The 17,102-nt window shown below is 46.2% G+C and overlaps 1 protein-coding gene across 1 annotated transcript; it reads left to right on the forward strand.

Moving 5' to 3' along the window:
- The first annotated feature begins 9,873 nt into the window (after positions 1-9,873).
- Positions 9,874-13,403, forward strand: LOC125545982 (2-oxoglutarate-dependent dioxygenase 11). The gene is made up of 3 exons (XM_048710056.2): positions 9,874-10,253; positions 12,258-12,505; positions 12,619-13,403. Exons 1-3 carry the CDS (start codon positions 10,014-10,016, stop codon positions 13,175-13,177), a joined length of 1,047 nt encoding a protein of 348 aa, XP_048566013.2. The 5' UTR covers positions 9,874-10,013; the 3' UTR covers positions 13,178-13,403.
- Positions 13,404-17,102: the final 3,699 nt, after the last annotated feature.

A 17,102-nucleotide genomic window follows, 5' to 3' on the forward strand; every position in this document is an offset into this window, starting at 1 on the left:
TCGCGAGGGTGCGAGATTTCTGAGTCCCCGTGGCTCACAGATACTTCCAAAACCAGCTTGCAGGTGCCGATGAGTCCGTGCAGATGACGCAACCAAGCTCAGGAGGAGCTCGTTGAAGATCTTGTCCTCTGTGTTGTTTCCGTTCTAGTTGATCAGTAGTGGAGCCCAGTTGGGGTCGATCGGGGACCTTTGTCGCATTTGGGGTTCTTCTTTTATTTTGGTTCCGTAGTCGGACCCTGTTTGAATTTGGTTGATGTAATGCTTTATTCATGTAATTGTGTGAAGTGGCGATTGTAAGCCAACTATGTATCTCTTTCCTTTATATATTACATGGGTTGTGTGAAGATTACCTCACTTGCGACATATGCCTTCAATGCGATTATGCCTCTAAGTCGTGCCTCGACACGTGGGAGATATAGTCGCATCGAGGGTGTTACAGCCTGGGAGCTACTTCGGACTGGTGCGGTGGCTGGTGGAGGCTTGTCCAAGGCTCGAGGTCATCAAGCGCTCCGTCTGCATCGAAGGTGCCTGTAGGGCCCTTGTCCGTGCAAAGGTGCACTGGGGTAAGCTAGACGGTGAGAAGCTTGTGAGGGACGGGCCGCCGCCGGGGAAGGAGCATTGCAAGCCCGAGAACTATTACAAGGATGTTCTGGCCGGTGCCCGCCTTATGGCGGATGAATGCACCAAGGCTGTAATTTTTGAATGAACTCGCTCGTGTTATCATGTGCGCTGAAAACTTGTTCATATGCGCTAAGCAATGCTTGATTTTAAAATATTACTTTCTGTGCGGCCATTTATCAAAAAATTGAGAGATGGCCAGTCATCGGCTTCTGCCCCCATGCCACTAGTGCTGGGGTGTTCGGGATAAACCTGAGCACTCTTTTTCCCATGATTGGGTCCGTCGAGGGAGGCGCTCAGCACAACGAACAAGGCAATCGGACTATAATGCTTGAACACTCTCACTTAGCATAGAACTATATAATTTTATATTTTGGCGAAGTCCCTAGTATTCGGAAGACCGAGTTCGGAGTGCTATCCACGCCTTGGCCGGACAAAGCCGGTTCCTCGCTCGAAGCGGCATAAGTCTTTAAGGACTCGAAAAACCTCTCGAACAGCGACCGGTCTCTCGCCTCATCATGACAGTCAGTTTTAGCTTTCTCTACTGAGGTGCTCAGCCCAGCTCAACTGGGGCACAATCGCAGTAGTTCTCCTAGTGCTACCTTAGCCGATATAGCGGAACGTAAGGCACCAAAACATAGGAGCCGGGCAAACCCAACTATTGACCCAAATCATGATTCGGAGCCGATGCATATAGTGCTATAAGTTCGGGGTGCCGCACTTGTGAAAGTGTGCGGACTTATCACGCCATATTGATGGGTACTGAAGCCCCTGGCGTATTTTTGCCGTACCACAGTGTACTGATGCAACATGTTATTGATAAACATATATATAAAAAGAGGATAATGCAAAAAATAGACAAAAAGCTATGCATTGTTTATAGAAAGACTGCTATGAAAGCGAAACGATACAAATAGTGCGATAAGCAAAAGAAATTGGACTATTTAACATGTCCTGGCCAGGGGCAGGCCGCGAAATTGTATTAAAAAATAGGTATACTGCTCGCAATAGAGACCACCTGGGAGTTCCATAATGCGGCGTGGCTTGTCTACTTTCCTAGATCTTGCATCGTTTGTGCGGCAGTTGAATTGCCGAACAGGTCATCCGAAGTATGGAGTCCTGAGAGTAAGAGAAAAAAAAGGAATCCGGCAGCCCCTGGTGCAGTTTAAGCCGTATTTCGGGCGTGCCATGATAGTGCCCCTTCCCCTGTGCCCATGGTATTTCAAGAGCGTAGTTATGTACGCGAGGCACTGGTTTCGCTATATCGCGAAGGCTAGGGTTGGGGCCGCATTGCTACGCTAGCTCAGAATGTGCCAGGCGGTCTTGTTGTAGGGTACTCCGGGCGTGCTTGACAGTGTCCGGCTTTTTGAAGGCCGAACTGGAGAACTGCCTAAAGAGGTTGCCTTGTACTTCTGTTGCGAGCGCTGCCGTATGCTCCTCCGTTCGGAGGGAGCGTTTAGTGTTCCCATTGACCATGATTACTCCTCTAGGGCCTGGCATCTTGAGCTTGAGGTATGCATAGTGCGGTACCGCGTTGAATTTTGCGAATGCGGTTCGCCCGAGCAGTGCGTGATAGCCACTGCGGAACGGGACTATGTCGAAGATTAACTCCATGCTTCGGAAGTTATCCGGAGATCCGAAGACCACTTCCAGTGTGACTGAGCCTGTACAGTTGGCTTCTACACCTGGTATGACGCCTTTAAAGGTCGTTTTGGTGGGCTTGATCCTCGAGGGATCTATGCCCATTTTTCGCACTGTATCCTGGTAAAGCAGGTTCAGGCTGTTGCCGCCGTCCATGAGGACTCTTGTGAGATGAAATCCGTCAATGATTGGGTCTAGAACCAATGCGGCAAAGCCGCCATGGCGGATGCTAGTGGGGTGGTCCCTTCGATCAAAGGTGATCGGGCAGGAGGACCATGGGTTGAACTTTGGGGCGACTGGCTCTATCGCATATACGTCCCGTAACGCACACTTCTGCTCCCTCTTGGGGATGTGGGTTGCGTATATCATGTTCACCGTCCGCACTTGCGGGGGAAATCCCTTCTGTCCACTGTTGTTCGGTGGCCTGGGCTCCTCCTCGTCGTTGCTATGCAGCCCCTTGTCTTTGTTTTCGGCTCTTAACTTGCCTGCCTGCTTAAACACCCAACAGTCCCTGTTGGTGTGATTGGCTGGCTTTTCAGGGGTGCCATGTATCTGGCACAAGCGGTCGAGTATTCGGTCCAAACTGGACGGGCCCTGAGTATTTCTTTTGAATGCCTTTTTCTGTTGACCGGATTTGTAGCCTCGGAATCCGGCATTAACTGTCTTATCCTCGTTGCTGTCGCTGTTAACGCGGCGCTTTTGTTTGTTCCGACGCGACCTGTCGCTTTTGTCCTTGATATTAGAATTACCAGGGTTCTTGGTTAAATTGTTGCTGCGAGCTAGCTAGCTGTCTTCTCCCGCGCAAAAGCGGGTCATGAGTGTCGTGAGGGCTGCCATAGATTTCGGCTTTTCCTGTCCCAGGTGCCGGGCAAGCCACTCGTCACGGATATTATGCTTGAAGGCCGCTAAGGCCTCTGTGTCCGAACAGTCGACTATCTGGTTTTTCTTTGTTAGGAACCGTGTCCAGAATTGCCTGGCCGATTTCTCTGCCTGCTGAATTATGTGGCTTAGGTCATCGGCGTCCGGTGGTCGCACATAAGTGCCCTGGAAGTTGTCAAGAAATGCGGCTTCCAGGTCCTCACAAGAACCGATTGAGTCTGCTGGCAAGCTGTTAAGCCAATGCCGGGCCGGTCCCTTAAGTTTGAGTGGGAGGTATTTGATGGCGTGTAGATTATCACCGCGGGCCATGTGGATATGAAGGACATAATCCTCGATCCATACCGCAGGATCTATTGTGCCATCGTACGATTCGATGTTTACGGGTTTGAAGCTCTCAGGAATTTTATAATCCATTACTTCATCTGTAAAGCATAGTGGGTGTGCGGCACCTCTGTATTGGGCTATATCACGACGCAACTCGAAGGAGCTTTGTCTGTTGAGTTCGGCTCGGCCGGATTTATTGCATCCGGAGTGACGATCACTGTCACGTGCCGTGGGGTGCCTGCGCGATCCGTAGATCGATCTTGTTTGCCTTGCCTTGTCCTCCAGTATGTCGCGCAGGTCGGGCGCATTTTCCCGTGTCTTAGTATGCTTGACGCGGCGTCGGGGCATGGCTTGAGCGGAGGGCCAAGAGGCCTCTCTGTCGCGGCCACGAGGTGGCCGGTCGGCCATGTCATGCGCTGGTGATGTAGGTGCTTCCTCCTCTAGTCGGGGTAGCAGCCTGCGCTTTGGGTAATTCTTGGAGGGGCGTTCGAGTTCATACTCTTCAGCCGCAAGGACTTCAGTCCATCTGTCAGCTAGTAAATCCTGATCAGCTCTAAGCTGTTGCTGCTTTTTCTTGAGGCTGCTTGCCGTGGCCATAAGTCTGCGTTTAAAATGCTCTTGTTCGGCGAGATCCTCTGGCATGACGAACTCGTCTTCGGAGGGAGGCGTATAATTATCATCCTCAACCTCTTGGTCCGCCGCCCTCTCGTGAGGGCTGGCATCTCTGTCCTCCTGTGCTGAATCTTGCTGGAGGGGGTGTTCTTCGGCGCTATCCGAAGTAGTATTATCTCCCGTGCGGGAATCACCGTTTTTGCTTTGGCGGGATTTAGAGCGGCGCCGCTGACGTCGGTGCTTGGGCTGTTTCTTAGAGGTATCGTCCCCCGCTGTTCCATCGCCATCTCCATCCTTTGGAGTGTCCACCATATATATGTCATATGATGAGGTGGCCTTCCAGCACCCTACAGGTGCTGGTTCTTGTTCGTCTTCTGCGTCGTCGTCCATGCCGTCGATGTCTTCGGAGTCGAAGTCAAGCATGTCGGTTAAGTCGTCGACAGTGGCTACCAAGTGGGTGGTGGGTGGGTTTTGAATTTCTTCATCGTCCGTATCCCAACCTTGCTGACCGTAGTCCGGCCAGGGCTCTCCTGATAAAGAGAGAGACTTTAGAGAATTCAGGATGTCTCACTCCATTATCGGCGCCCAATCGGGTTCGATCGGCAGGGGCGTGGGGGGCTCGGAGTTCGGAGAGGAATCCGGCTCCTCGGAGTCACGGGCCATGCGGAGTGCGGGGCTGGAGTTCGGCTCGGTCGCCTCTGAGATCGCAGCCCCTGAGGCAGCGTCCAACCGCTGATCCTCGATCGGCGCAGTAGGCTCCGAATCAATGGTCGGAACCGATGCGTGTGCGGCCTCCAAGGCGCTGTTTGGCGGCAGAGCTATATCATGCCCATCGAGACAGTGCGGCGCGCTTGGTTGTGGCTCGAATCCGTCGAAGATCAAGTCCCCGCGGATGTCAGCCGTGTAGTTTAGGCTTCCAAACCTGACCTGGTGGCCAGGGGCGTAGCTTTCGATCTGCTCAAGGTGGCTAAGCGAATTGGCCCGCAGTGCGAAGCCGCCGAAGACGAAGATCTGTCCGGGGAGAAAAGTCTCACCCTGGCCTGCATTGTTGTTGATGATCGAAGGAGCCATCGGGCCTAAAAGCGACGACACAGAGGAACTCTCAATGAAAGCACCAATGTCGGTGTCAAAACCGGCGGATCTCGGGTAGGGGGTCCCGAACTGTGCGTCTAGGCCGGATGGTAACAGGAGGCAAGGAACACGATGTTTTACCCAGGTTCGGGCCCTCTTGATGGAGGTAAAACCCTATGTCCTGCTTGATTAATATTGATGATATGGGTAGTACAAGAGTAGATCTACCACGAGATCAAGGAGGCTAAACCCTAGAAACTAGCCTACGGTATGATTGTTGTATGATGAAGTTGTCCTATGGACTAAAACCCTCCGGTTTATATAGACACCGGAGAGGGTTAGGGTTACACAGAGTCGGTTACAATGGTAGGAGATCTTGAATATCCGCATCGCCAAGCTTGCCTTCCACGCCAAGAAAAGTCCCATCCGGACATGGGACGAAGTCTTCAATCTTGTATCTTCATAGTCCTGGAGTCTGGCTGAAGGTATAGTCCGGCTACCCGAACACCCCTAATCCAGGACTCCCTCACTCGTCATCCGACGCGTTTACCATTGTTGCAACCCTCGCTTCGAAGGTGTCCACCGTCTCATCTTCTCCCATCCTCAGATTCTCATAACTTTTCAGCAAAGTTTGCAACTTCGCCTCGCGCACACGCGAGTGCGCTAGATGCAATGTCTTGAGCGTGTTCCACGCCTCCTTCGTTGATGTCTTCAAGATTAGATGCTACCACACGTCCATCGGCATCACCGAGCAGATGGCCGTGATAGCCCGGGGATCCTTCCGATACAAGGCACCACCCTTCAGATACTTGTCACCGTCGGGATCGACGGCTTCCCAGAGCTCATTGGCCTCGAGCGCCCACTCCATCATGGTCGCCCACACCACGAAGTTCCCACGATAGAATTATGGATACTCCGATCTCACCGGAGCAGTAATTACTTTAGTTGCACCAAAGTACTCCGCCAGCTGCTTGGCCTTGTCGTCGTCCGACATGACCTCCTGTTATTAGGAGATCAACCTTGCTCTAGATATCAATTGTTGGTCCAGTCCCGACGTCGAGTACTTCCGGCGACGGCGATACAACCAACGGACGAATGACGATGACGAACTTGACGAAGTTTCTTTACGTCGACAAGGACCGTAGCACATAAAGCTGGCTTCCAATTGACTTGGTCACGTACTAGAACACGTACGTAGAAGATAGCAGCCTCGGCCGATCAAGTCGAGCAACTAGCTAGCCGGCTGACTTGCAAACGCACGTACACAAGTACGCTAGAATCAATTGAATTGCCACAGGTATGTCTCGTACCTGCTCTTTGTGTATTGCTCCAACTCACGGTTACAAAGTTTAAAGAGGATATACGAGTATATATACTAGCACGATTTGGTAAAAGCGAGAAATATGAAGTTGATGTTATGTTTATTTAAACAATTAACTGGATTAAAAATTAACTTTCATAAAAGCGAGTTGTTCTGCTTTGGTAGAGCCAAGGACGAACAAGAGGCTTATAGGCAATTGTTTGGATGTAAATTAGAAGCTTTACCTTTTACGTATCTAGGTATACCCATTCACCATCGTAAGCTAACAAACAGAGAGTGGAAGTGCATCGAGAATCGGTTTGAGAAGAAACTGAGTTGCTGGAAAGAAAAACTCATGTCTTATGAAGGCCGATTGATTCTTATTAATTCGGTGCTCACGAGTATGCCTATGTTTCTCTTATTCTTCTTTGAAGTCCCAGTTGGGGTTAGGAAAATGCTGGACTTCTATCGATCCCGATTCTTCTGACAGAGTGATGAACTTAAGAGAAAATACCGACTCGCCAAATGGGATATCATCTGTCGACCAAAGGACCAGGGGGGCTTGGTATTGAGAATCTTAAAGTCAAGAACAGATGTCTTCTCAGTAAGTGGCTGTATAAGTTGTCAGTTGAGACTGAGGCAACGTGGGCGCAGATTCTCCATAGTAAGTATCTGCAGTCCAAGACTTTGTCCCAGGTGACAGTGAGACCAACTGATTCACCGTTTTGGAAGGGGCTTATGAGAGTCAAAGCTGTCTTCTTTAATAGAACAAAGTTTATTGTCGGTAATGGCAACACCACTCGCTTCTGGGAGGATACGTGGCTTGGTGAAACGCCATTGGCGCTCCAGTATCCGTCCCTATATCGTATTGTTCAGCGTCATGATTCTCTTGTTGCAACGATTATGCAGTCCATTCTCCTTAATATTCAGTTTCAGAGGGTGCTTGTGGGCGAACGATGGGAAGCATGGCTTCATTTGGTGAGTAGACTGATGGAGGTTCAGCTAGCTCATCAGCCCGATCAGTTGTGTTGGAAGCTTACTAGGTCTGAAGAGTTCACAGTCAAGTCGATGTATATCGATGTCATTAACTCTAGTATTATTCCTAGTTCCAAACATGTTTGGAAAGTCAAAGTTCCTTTGAAAATTAAAGTGTTTATGTGATTTGTGCATAAACAAGTAAGTTTAACAAAGGATAATTTGGTTAAGCGCAACTAGACAGGATCTACCAGGTGTAGTTTTTGTGATCAGGACGAGACTATTGAGCACCTCTTTTTTGATTGCCCGTTGGCAAGAGTTTTGTGGCGCGCTGTGCAAATTGCCTTTAACATTACTCCTCCGAATTCGGTCAGTGCGTTATTTGGAACGTGGCTTGTTGGGATAGAGTCCGAAACAGTTAGACATATTCATGTAGGAGTATGCGCGTTGTTATGGGCAATTTGAAAATGCAGAGATGATTTGGCTTTTAACAGAACAACAACTATTCATTTTTTGCAGGCTTTATTTCGGGCTACCGCGCTAATCCGTATGTGGTCCTTACTCACTCCGACGTAGGTCAGGGGCGTTTGGTTACTGGATCTGTCCAGTGGGAGATGGTAGCGCGGGATATCTTCAACCGGTTTGGATGACGGTCATATAATAGGATAGGTGATTAGTTTACCTATCTTTTGTTTTGCCAGCCGGTTGTGGCTTTTTGGCCTTTTGTTCTTGGCGTTGTGGCTCTGTGTGAGCCTGCGTTTTTTATTTGTTTTAAGACATTAAGACCTTGTTGAACCTTTTTTATCTATAAATATGGTCGTATACATCATTCTGATGCAGAGGCTGGGGAGTCCTCTCTTTTCAAAAAAAAAAAACTAGCTAAAGCTAACTAGTACCAAGTCCTACTCGGTGACTACTTCGAGTCCTACACGCACACGTACATATGTATCAAACCAGACAGGGGATATGCACTTTCATGTTTAACTCTAACAACCTGGACCAGGGGTGGCGGCCCCATTAGGCATGGCGACGGCGCCCTCGGCTGGTGATGTTCACGTGGGGTGTATGGACGGCGTATTGATCACGTGGGCGGTGAGTCGTCAGTGGATCTCCTCCATGCTGCAGGCTCTCTCTCGCTGTATTTGGTGGCTTACGATCGCGGTCGTCGGCCTCGCTGCGTTCGCGGGAACTGGTAGAGGTGACATCAGACCGGAGGAAATTCTGAATAACTCGTTCATCTCGATGGTGGCAACGACCAGGGTCGCCGTTCTCCTACTTGCAGGTCCCATCGAGGTCCCTGCCTTCCACCCCGACCCATGCCCGGGTGAAAACCCTAAATCTCCTTAGATTGGCCAGCGGCGGCACTGCGTGTGTAGTGCCCTTCTTGGAGGCGCCGCCTGGGGTGTTTGGGTGCTCAGTTTGAGGAACTGCAGGCAGAGGAGATAGGACCAGTGGCAGCAGGTGGTGTTTCGCGTCGGAGGAGCGGCGTGGCATTTGACACGTCGACAACGGCGGTTCTCAGCGGCATGAAGCAGCGGGGTCTCGCCGATGGACGTGTGATGATGGACGAGCACAGGATGGTGGCGTTGTCTGGCGTCGTGGTGGCGTCGACGGTAGCTAGACCGAGCAAGGTAGATGCAGCAGTACAACACTGAAGATGAATTGATGGCAGGTGGCGGCCGCGGCCTCAGTCTTAGATGTTAGGTTTGGCTGCGAGGTTTGTTTGGTATTAGGCCCAGACTATCAGCATCCCTATATCAATTGGATAGGAATAGCGACGGATGTTTCGTAGACGGTGATTTTAGTTTTACCGTTGTATAATTTTGTAAGGTCTTGTGTGAATAATTAATAAACTGGCTGCATGTATCGTCCAGATGAAGAGACCGGGGTCCTCCTCCATATCCTAAAAAAAATTAAGCAATAATTAGTATGAAACGGAGCGAATAACAGTTTCGCTGAAAATTTGAGCCTGGCGCCCGCGGTATGCGCCTGAGTTGTGGGTGCGCTAAGGAAAAGAAAGGTAAAGCCTGTCATGACTCAAGAAAAAAAAAAGGTTTGTGCATATTTTGGCTATTGTTGTAGCACACCATCACGATACGAACAAAAACTGTGATAACAACCAGTTAACCACTACTTCTTGTCCGATTGAGTTGGAGCCAAGCTGAATCATGGAGATATTGCTGACAGGCGCGTACCCGCTTTGTAAACTAATATTATCTTCGTGATATGGATATATTTAACACTAAAACGTGTCTAGATACATTCGTATTTAGAGAAAGCTAAGACAAATAATTCAGGATGAAAGGAGTATAAGATGTTTTAGGTCACTAATCATCTTACATTTCTTTACAGATTTAGTACATGGCTAACTACCGACAGAATTGCGTGAATTGCAAACAACTAACACCGTGGAAACCAAACCACTAGCTAATTGAGTACTCTACTTAAGTGGATTCTCATCTGGGCGCACAACTCAACCCACCACCGACCCAACGCACAAGAACAGAAACCATACACACCGGGCAATTCAGTTTAGCAATCATTGCTGGGAGGAGCTAGGGGGACGCACACGGAAGGCTAAGCAGCCGGATCCATGGAGAGTGCCGGCGACAAGGTGATGAGCAGGGCCCAGATTACGGACACGTTCACGGACTCCACCGTGATCCCCGACAGGTATGTCCAGTCAGATGAGGCCAGGGAGGGGGTCGTCGTGGGCGACGACGAGAGCTACGAGCTGCCGGTCGTAGACATGGCGATGCTGCTTGACCCGGAGTTCTCGGAAGCGGAGATCGCCAAGCTTGGCTCTGCGTGTCAGGACTGGGGCTTCTTCCAGGTATGCTCCTTGCGTACTCGGGCGAGAGGTGAGGTTCTGGACCATGGTCCATCCAAACCCATGGTCACTGCCGTTCCATCTAGTACTGTTCTCCATGTGGATTCGAGCCTGGTTAAAATTCAAATTTCTCAATTTAGCTTAATCTTTGTCTTGGCCAGCTTCCTCATAGACTTGGCTAGGTTTGCCTTTTCTGAACAGCATGGGCTGGCACAGTGGCGGACGCCCTTATGAACTGTAGCCGTACACTATCTGCTTTTTATATCTATTATTCTCTCAAATGGTTATGGATCAATATATTTTTTGACAGGTTATGGATAGACATTCTAAATGCGCTAGAGAATGATTATTTTTCAACTAAATGTAGCTCTAAGTGACCTTAGACAGACTGACACCACTGACACCACATGACACGCAGATTGGAAAACCTTTATGGTGGTTTTTTATTGTTCTTATTTTCTAGAACAAATGTACTCTACAATGGTATTAATAGTGAAACTCATTGAAGAACAAAAATCTTCTTCTATATCTGCGATTAAAGAAGGGGAAATCTAAAATATCTTAGGTGAAGAAGGGAAAACAAACTTCAGAGCCAAGCAACAAAAACATAAATAGTTGAAATGTAGCTGATGCATGTTAGATGTGGGGCCAGTCAAATGTGGGGAACGAGGCGGATAAAAAATTGTGAGCTTTCCTAGTTGAATTCAGTATTGATCAATCATGGCTACGATCCAGCTGACAGACACAGTGATGCACTAAAGAATTGTAAACAGTGAAGATGTATAGGAGCCTGTCCACTATTTTATTCCTTACGATGTTAGCAGTAGGTAGGTTTATCAACACGGGATCCTTCCGGCCATGAGCGTTGACTGTTCCCACCAAGTTCTACCACACCAGCCATGTACGAAAAAATGCTGCCCTGTGATGTGCGAAGTGAGCGTAGGTTCGGCTGAACCATGGTCCTACGCAACATTTTCGATGCCAAAAAGATTCAGATTTTTTTGAGTTTTTAAATTTACTGTTCATTGAGTGTAGATTATTCCGGGCATAGATGCGAGTATGCTTCGTAATGGCCCCTAGACAAAATTGTGGTGCGATATCTTGTTGCTTAGGAAATATTAATTTCTGGCACAACTACACTAAAATTTCTGTAATTTTTGGAGATCTTCAACTCGTCGAGATGCATGGTATAGAAACTTTCGCTTGAGTTGGGCTGAAATCCAACCAAAATTTTAGGAAACTTGATGAAAGTATTTCTATTTTTTATTCGACTCCAAGTCATGACACGATGAATTCTTCACTTTTTTTGACCAAAATACGAATATTTAGGCATACCTACTAAAATAAAGTGGATTTTTCATAGCCCTTATGAAGCTACACGTTCTATCTAAACCATTCAGTTTGTGTCAAGATTCATTGCTATCCTTATATAGAAATTTCTCGTTTTTGTTTCTTCCACACAAGAGAGCATCTGACCTTGAAACTTATAAGGTCAACTATACACAAGTGCCACTCTTTGTATAAAATGTTTCCGATTTTTTTATGACACAGTTTTTTTTCAAATTTCTTATGAGCTGTATCTTTCAAAAAAAAAATCCTAGGAAGCTTGCGTAAGTTTGGTATTCTTTATGCAGCTAAGTCATATGGTAGAGAAATATTTTGACAAGAATTCCAATATTTTTCTATATCTACTATCCTACTAAAAGACTGAATTTTTTCAAAGTAGTGGTGGAACTTCAACAAACGTATCCAAAAAGAGAGAAGTGCATATTTCAACCCCAAACTCGTGCCGTAGTCTAATTTACAACCCTGAATTCCAATACCGTCTACATTACAACCCCCAACTCTCAAAACCGGTCAGGATTTTAGATGATATTACATTTTGAGTTTTAAATTAAGGGGCAAGAGTTCGGGGTTGAAATATGCACTTCTCTCTATCCAAAAACACTTTGTTGATCAGTCTCCGGGACTATCTATTTATCAAATTTGTTTCTTCTGTATTCGCAGCTAACAAACCACGGAGTTGACGAAACAGTTGTACAAGATATCAAAAATAATACTATGCAGTTCTTTGGCTTGCCGCTGGAGAAGAAAAAAACAGTGGCCATCGAAGCAGGTGGCCTCGAAGGGTTTGGACACCACTACAGCAGAGCATCCTGTGAAAAGTTGGACTGGGCAGAGTGTCTAATCCTCGTGACGGAGGACAATGTGCAAAGGAACACTCGGTTTTGGCCTGCCGATCCATCAACATTTAGGTCCTAATAATAATACACTATTAATCTTCTCCATCTCTTGCTTAAATTACATGCATTGCTCTGTTTGCTTTGTCTCTCTCTCATTTGCGCACATATACAAAAAAATCTTTCAGGTATGCACTTGAGAAGTACGCAATGGAGATATCAGACCTCACAAGCCGCCTCGTGCCGTTCATGGCGAGCGACCTCGGGGTCGAGCAGGAGACGCTCGTGGAAACCTTCCAGGGCAAGAGGCAGAGCGTTGCCTTCCACTACTACCCTCTGTGCCCCCACCCGGACAAGGTTATCGGCATCATGCCGCACCACGACGCCTTCGGCCTCACGCTGCTGCTGCAGGTCGACGACACCCCCGGCCTGCAGGTTAGGAAAAACGGCACGTGGCACCCAGTGAACCCACTGCCAGGCGCCTTGGTCATCAACGTCGGCGACATGCTCCAGATCCTCACCAATGGCACGTACAAGAGCGTCGAGCACAGGGTGCTGCCGGACGCTGAGAAAGGCCGGGCCACCGTGGTGATGTTTCAGCATGCTTGTGTTGCCGGGATGGTGAAGCCGCTCCCGGAGCTAGGCGAAGCGACCTACAAGGCCATCGAGAAGCTTGAGTATGTCAAGGGGAGCTCCAAGGCGCTGGCCGAAGGGATATGGTTTGTTGATACTCTCAAGATCATGTGACCTTACCTAAGTCGGTCAAGAAGGCAATCTAAAGAAGTTGCTTGCTTTATTATGTCGTGTATGTATCTATCATGCGGCAATTACAAACCCAAACATAAAATAAACTAGTAGAATGCCCGTGCGTTGCTATGGGCTACAATGCATATATTTTAAAAAACATCTCTGGTTTGATCTCTTAATCCAATTATCCTCCTTAATAAAAAATATATGTGTGCCTTAGGACCTACTATGGGTTTGGTCATGTGGGCGTTCGCTGGTGGCCAGCATCTTATCATGGATCATTGTATTCTTCTCTTTAGTTTTTAATTTTCATTTCCATTTTCTTTCTTTACCATGTACAATTGGCGTGCTGTTTGCCCTCCCTCTATCAATGAAAATGCAGATCCTATGTACTTTTTATGCTGCCTTCCTGCGTACTTTTTTTTTTGTGTTAGAGAGACAGTTCTTGTGTTGGCGAGATAGGTAGAACTGCCTTATGGAACTGCAATTGATCATGCAAAGCAGCATAATAGGCAAAATAAGCTCATGTCACAATGGTTGTCCCTGATTTTTTATATATAATATGCGAGAAAGGAGCCATTGATAGTAAAGCCCTGCCACCTCATCTTCCCACCAAGTGTGCAGATTAGTTTTAATGTTGTGAACATACAGTCACTGGCATCTAAAAAACATCAAAGCATGTATTACATACATGTTCATTTCCATGTTCTCGAAGGTCCTAAAGTGGGATCTATGAACTAACAAGGCAATGATACATTTCCAACATCAGTACAACAAGCAACTACACGGGCCTAACAATCCTACACCAGCAATGAAGTTAATAAAACTCCATTCCTAGGTATCTTCTACAATCTACACCATTCGTATATGTTCAAAAACCAGCCTAGCAAACCTAGATTTGTTGTATTCCATTTTCTTTAGTGCTCCCTAGAACAAAATATCTATACCTGAGACATTGGTGTCTCTTGATAACAAATATCCTCTAATTAAATGTCATGACGAGAAATGTCACCCAATAACGTTCAACATTCTGGAAAATCAAAACAAAGGTCAAAATAAGTATTAGCTATTTGAGTGATCATATTCTTTATTTAAATTTTAAATGAGCACACACACCCTCCTGCAATATTTTGGGGATACCATTGTCGATCTTTTCTCAAAAGTTAACATTTGAATCATCTATATCTAGGCAGAAACTAAGTCGTACAATAAGTTTCAGAGTTGTCAAACTATATGACCAGATCATCCATCCTGGTTTATTGCTACTCATCTCAGTACCAAGGAATCTATTTTGCTCTTGTATGTATCCATGTGCCAGATCTGTACCACGGGCCAGAAAATAGCATGCGTCAAAAAATGAATTCTTCAAGGTAGGGATCTAAGAATGATTGCACAAAGTATTAGTTGAATGATCTAGAAACCAAACTATGCTTGAGTAATTGGAGTGAGGAATTGGTTTGTTACCTTCCGTTCATGCAAAGAATCTTATGGTCCTAGTGGAACACCAAGCATGCAGCCACAACCTACAGCCACCATCTTCATGAGGATGTGCTCTTATTGTTACCGAGCTTCTTCTCCAATTGCTCGTGGCTTGCTGCCCTATCCCGTTCACGTACCTTAGATCCAAACAACGCTAGCTTCGAGTCGCCACCACTCGCAAACAACCTAACCCCTCACATATATGTTTCTTTCAAATGACCAAATGATCAATTATGCAAAAGGGTAAATAACTTTAGGGATCTTTAAAATCACATCATTAAAACTTGCAAAGCCATAATTGCATATCCTCTCCCAATATTATCCTTATATTAAACCATAATTCTTGACATGCCATAGAACTTTGAAATCTTCTCTTAAAAGTAAACTCATGTTTTCGGTGTCAATGCCACTTTTGCTTAATTAGCCTAACAATATAGAGTCTAGTAACGTTCTACGCACCATACAAAATGAAAATCAAGCAAATGCATGTTATCTATTTATTTGTAAGTTAAGATAGGACTACACTAAACTACACATTTATTTGGCATATGACACGTAGTAATCATTATCTGCTGCAATCCAAGAGCCCACATAATGTAGGTTACCAACATTTTATCAAGTGAACAAGAAGAATTAACTTTCAGATTGCATACCCACAAAATCACATTCAGATCAAAACTTTTCCTTTTTGTTAGTTTATGTGTAAGCATTTCAGGTGCAATTAGAGCAGCCAACAATTGAGGGTTGGGGCTTACTATCATCTTATAAATCATCACTGCGAGTTAGTCTTCCAAATATAATATGATAATAGCCCCAGAGTCATTGGTCTTTATCATTTTTTAATACACTGTTAAACTTCCTCTTTGAAGGTTAAAAAAAATGTTAAAACTTCTGAAGAGGATCAAGAAGCAGGTCTTTTATGTTCTTTAAGTCAGTTTGTATTTTCTTCTTAGCATACAACAACATTTTTGTCATTGTAGCTAAATGATGCGTAAGTTACCCTTATGAAGGTCAAGTCAAGCATACTTTGATGCAAAACAACCTTGCCTAATGCATGATTATCTTGATGGAAATAAATGGATAGACAGAGTACGCAGAAGTTAACCTGAGGTAGTGCCTTGACATAGCTATAGTATGTGTAAAGCAAAGATGCCTCTTTTCCCTCTTAAATCAGAGTAACCTGCTATTGACCTACATTAAGATGGACATAACAAATAAAAAAAGGAGAAGTGCAATAAGAATAAGTTGAGCTATAACCACTTCTTTCAAAATGACCAAAGCAACATTACCGGAGGAGCTATAACAATCAACAGAAATATTAGCAAAGAGACACTCAAACAAAAAAAAACAGCTGAACAAAAAAGGTGCCTGGAGGAGTGATGTTTTTCAGAATAGCATCTCCTCTCTAGTCTAGTACAGTATTTGTAGAGAGCAGCATATCAATGTCAGCCCAACCCATAACTTTGAACAAAAACACCCTGAATCTCCCATGTGTTGCTGAAGTTGTGACCAATTATAGGACTTGAACTACCAAACAACATAATATATACATGATAACCATGTAACTGATCAAACCCAAATCCATGATGTACCTGGTCAATTGTTTAGAATTTGGATGGTTTCCAATGGACGAATAAGGTTTTTTCCATGATCTTGTGCATATAGAATCACAGTATAAAAATATAATTTCATTTTTCTGCATAGGATCATTATGGATCAAAAGATCAACCAGTGATCTCAATTCACCCTCCCTTGCTTTCCATGATAGAGACTTTTAAATCGTGTACTACACTTTGGTGCAACTATATCTGAATGATTGAATCCTCTAACATGCATGGACGGAATCCTAAGTGTGGGTGTATATGAACAGATAATGCAAATGTTGGGACTTGAGGAGTAATTAAGTTAAGGATTACACTAACCTCTCCGTCCATTCAACAGTTGACTACTCGGACTCGGCCAGCCCACTGTCTTGCAAGAGGTCAAATCTTCCATTCTTCCAACAGTTCATCCAGCAGCCTCGATGAAGGTATGAACAACGGAACTGCCAGAACCTCGCCGGCTCTCTAGGTCGCAGCAGCCAAAGCAATCATCCACGTGGAATCTGCAGCGCTCTACTTCCTCACTCCCACGCTCGCCGCCATCGTGGTCATGCCTTGCAACATGTAAGCCCGAGTTAGTGGCAATGGCAGGCGGTAGAGCTTGACAGAGGGAGTCCCCGGGGGGCTGCGACGGGCGGGAGAGGGAGAGGCGGCGACAAGCGTGAGAGAGGGAGAGGCAACAACGAGGGCGCACGAGAGAGCCGGGGTCCAATAAATTTGGATCGGTGTTGAGGGTTTGCATCCCGATGATTCCGAGAGCAATGATCGCGCGTGAGAAACAAATCAGAGGGAGGGGTATCGAGTGGGATTACCAACGATTAGAGAAGATAAGAGAGGAAATATAT

Source organism: Triticum urartu, chromosome 3A (genome assembly GCF_056163025.1).
Source record: "Triticum urartu cultivar PI428250 chromosome 3A, HENAU_Tu73, whole genome shotgun sequence".
In the NCBI taxonomy this organism is placed as follows: domain Eukaryota; kingdom Viridiplantae; phylum Streptophyta; class Magnoliopsida; order Poales; family Poaceae; genus Triticum; species Triticum urartu.

Coding starts and splice junctions, on each gene's coding strand:
- LOC125545982 (XM_048710056.2), top strand. CDS start 10,014: ATGGAGAGTGCCGGCGACAAGGTGATGAGCAGGGCCCAGATTACGGAC. Junction 10,254..12,257: donor AGGACTGGGGCTTCTTCCAG/GTATGCTCCTTG, acceptor CTGTATTCGCAG/CTAACAAACCACGGAGTTGA. Junction 12,506..12,618: donor GCCGATCCATCAACATTTAG/GTCCTAATAATA, acceptor AAAATCTTTCAG/GTATGCACTTGAGAAGTACG.